This window comes from Ipomoea nil, unplaced genomic scaffold (genome assembly GCF_001879475.1).
Source record: "Ipomoea nil cultivar Tokyo-kokei standard unplaced genomic scaffold, Asagao_1.1 scaffold0480, whole genome shotgun sequence".
In the NCBI taxonomy this organism is placed as follows: Eukaryota; Viridiplantae; Streptophyta; class Magnoliopsida; order Solanales; family Convolvulaceae; genus Ipomoea; species Ipomoea nil.
In genome coordinates, this window is record NW_017616908.1 from 1,099,249 (window position 1) to 1,102,589 (window position 3,341).

Consider the following 3,341-nt stretch of genomic DNA (forward strand, 5'->3'; position numbering starts at 1 on the left):
TTGGAGCCTTAAGTTCAAAAGATTATATACGACTGGAGATTACAATTCAAGGAATAGATAAATAATAAATGAAAGAGCCTAAATAACGAGCTAGGAATAAAGGCAAATTAATTGGACCATAAATAAATGTATATTTCTAATATATTGAATGTACATTATTTGTGTACTAAACGTTTATTATTTTATTTGATAGTATATATCAAATAATGTATCTTTAAAAAATGAACATTTAGTATAACAAAAATGAACATTTAGTTGTAATAATCTACCTCGCCCCTTCTTTCCTTACCCCCCTCCTCCACCATCTTCACCAGCCCCTTGTCGCACCCCTTTGTCCAGCGCCCCAGTAGCACGGGGCACCGCTGACACGATGGAGAGTGCTCGACGCCCACTAGCCACACTACTATAGCTCGAGGAGTTCAGGGACTTCAGGAGACCCTTTTTTTTCGGACTGTAGGAACCATTGGCCTTGACACCGCCCCCCGCCCCTTAGCGGTAAGTTGGTAAACCCCATGGGTCAACCTACCCCTCTATGCTCAACATATATTCCATCCTCACACTCTCTCTGTATCGCCTCACACCCAAGTCCGTAATGGGTAGTTAATATAATGGCCCAAAGTCACAACCCTTTACACTATATATGTCTGTGCGGCAGTGTGGGTAAACATTAAAATGCAATGAAATTTAACTTAGAAATATTTCTATCTTACCTTTGCATTCACACAAATCTATATTTCACCAAACATGGCTAGGAAAATTTACTTCACAAAGCTCATACACAAATGATACAATAAAAAATTAATACTATTTTATACTTAATTCAACACGATTATAAAAGTCATTGATGAACTCTAAATCAACCCATCAAAAAGCAAAATTTTCTCCTCCAACATGACATGAACAATTAATTTACAGACCGGTCATGGTGAAACAAGAGTGTCCACATAACTAGTAACCAAATAACCAAGATCATAGGGAATATTAAAATTCTTACCCCTTCTAGCGTTAGGTCTATGGAGCTTCAACTGATGCCCAACCATCATTAGAATATCACCATTTTTCGAAACATGTACAATTGCGAGTTTAGCATTACACAGAGCCATGTATGCCGTGTTCTTTGAACCCCGGGGAAGTGGATGATGAACTGGTAAGTTTGAAATGCAGACTAGTTTAGTCCATGATTCTTCAACTCCAAACTCATTCATCACCCAAACTTCCATTTGACGTTTGAGATGAAAACCTGCAAAAAGCAATCCTCTTGACTCACCTACACAAATGGCATCCCCATGTTCATGGCTGGGTAACGCTATAGCTTTGGCTGTTTCGGTGGTTAAATTAAAAGAAATTATATTCCAATTCCAGTCACTGTCATCTAAGTTGTTGTTGCACCAGTTGAGACTACCACTCACAAACACAGCAATTCTGGGATAAACAAACCCACTACTAAACCCTCTATCACTTCTTTTCCATGACCCAAGCTTAAAACTATACACCAAAACCACATATTCATCACTATTATTGTCACCATAATAAGCATAAACAACCTTGTAGTCGTCATTATGCATGTCGTATCCAAATCCAAATATGCTTATGTAGCCGAACCGCCATACGTCTGGGATTGTCTTGACGTTTCCATTTAATGAAGGGTTCCAAATCATTATTTGATACGATTTAGCACGAAAGCAAAAGAGCCCATTGCAAGAACCCAAAAATTCAAAACCATCTTCAGGGATTAAGACCGAGCGGTCATATGTAATAAACTTTCGAAATGATGATTGCTTGTTTTCTGTAATAGAAAACAAGGACATATAGCTAATCCGATTTACACTGCTATATGTCATGACCTTAATATCCTTTTTCGAATGAAAATTTAAGTGCAATTTGACAAATTCTGGAGATGATATTAAAGCACGCCAAACTTTTGAAACACACCTAAATTGCAGTAGAGATTTCACAGGCAGCCTTTTAAGGATTTCTGTGATTATATCTTCATTCAAATTTTGTTGTTGCATATGGCGCTTAGGAGTAGGGAATGGCATCCTGATTGTGTGTCTTAGATAAAAATTCCTTTTGTTATCTGAAAATAAAAAATATATATATAATTATATATTTTAACCCAACTCTGATCTATTTGTCACTATATCCACAAGAAATTTAAATGTGAGTACATACAAAAAGAATAAAAGCCATACATATTACAAAAAAATTCCAATAAATATTGCTAGTGTTACATCATTGATTAATTTCTGTATGTATAGTATTAGAGAATTAGTTTAACTATATATATATATATATATATATATATATATATATATATATATATATATTCACTTCACTAATTCTTATAGTTTTACCTTCACCCACCTACCTAACCATCAAACACCACCTACCTACCCCTACCAGCACTATTTCCTATATTCGTATAATATAATCACATTCTTTTTCCGCACCATAACATATTTATTTATTCCTACTAGCTATCACCTACCTATTTAATCCATCCCCAACTACCAATGCTCCACAACTGTCTACTAACCCATTACAACATATGCATCTATTGCATTCATATTTCTTTTACTTGTTTTACAATTATTTCTAACTCAATCCCATCTACCTAACCACAATTCCATATATAACAACTTACATACTTATAATATTACTTGATACTTTTATCAATTGTCACTACATTTTTATTTCTTTATGAGGAAAAAAATAGTGCAAATTAGTTTCCTATTTTACAAATTAATAACTAAATAGATTTGAACTCATTTAATAGCTTTCTAATGAAATTGTAAACTTGAAATTTTTTTAATTGTGTGCGCGTGTGTGTGCGTGTATATATATATATATATATATATATATATATATATATATATATATATATATATATATATATATATATATAGAGAGAGAGAGAGAGAGAGAGAGAGAGAGAGAGATGAAGAGAGAGAGAATTATATCAAAATTGCTCAAAAGCTATTTGAAGTTTGGTAGTTTTTTTTGGTAATCTCTTTTTCACTTTTAATGACGGACAAGTTTGTAAATGCTGGTGTTTTAAGTAACAAAAATTTTGAAAAAATAGAAAATGTATTCAATAAAACATGTTTCGAAATGAATTTGTCAATGTTTTCACAATTTCAATTTCTTTACAAAGAAAACAATTTTTTTGTGGTTCAAATTAAATGGAACATACATCTAGGCTAATAAAAAAACTTTCAAGTCTTATAGCTAGTAAAGGGGATGAGACTAGAGATTACCTTCTCAATCTAAGGAGTTTCGATGATGATTGAAGAGATCGGGTTGATAGATGTATAGAAACCTTTTTTTCGATCGAGAGATGA

General features: G+C 33.3%; 1 protein-coding gene across 1 annotated transcript; it reads right to left on the reverse strand.

Annotated features, from left to right (window-relative positions):
* Positions 1 to 920: 920 nt before the first annotated feature.
* LOC109173356 (F-box/kelch-repeat protein At3g23880-like) lies at positions 921 to 2,039 on the reverse strand. The gene has a single exon (XM_019322593.1). It carries the CDS (start codon positions 2,037 to 2,039, stop codon positions 921 to 923), a length of 1,119 nt encoding a protein of 372 aa, XP_019178138.1.
* Positions 2,040 to 3,341: the final 1,302 nt, after the last annotated feature.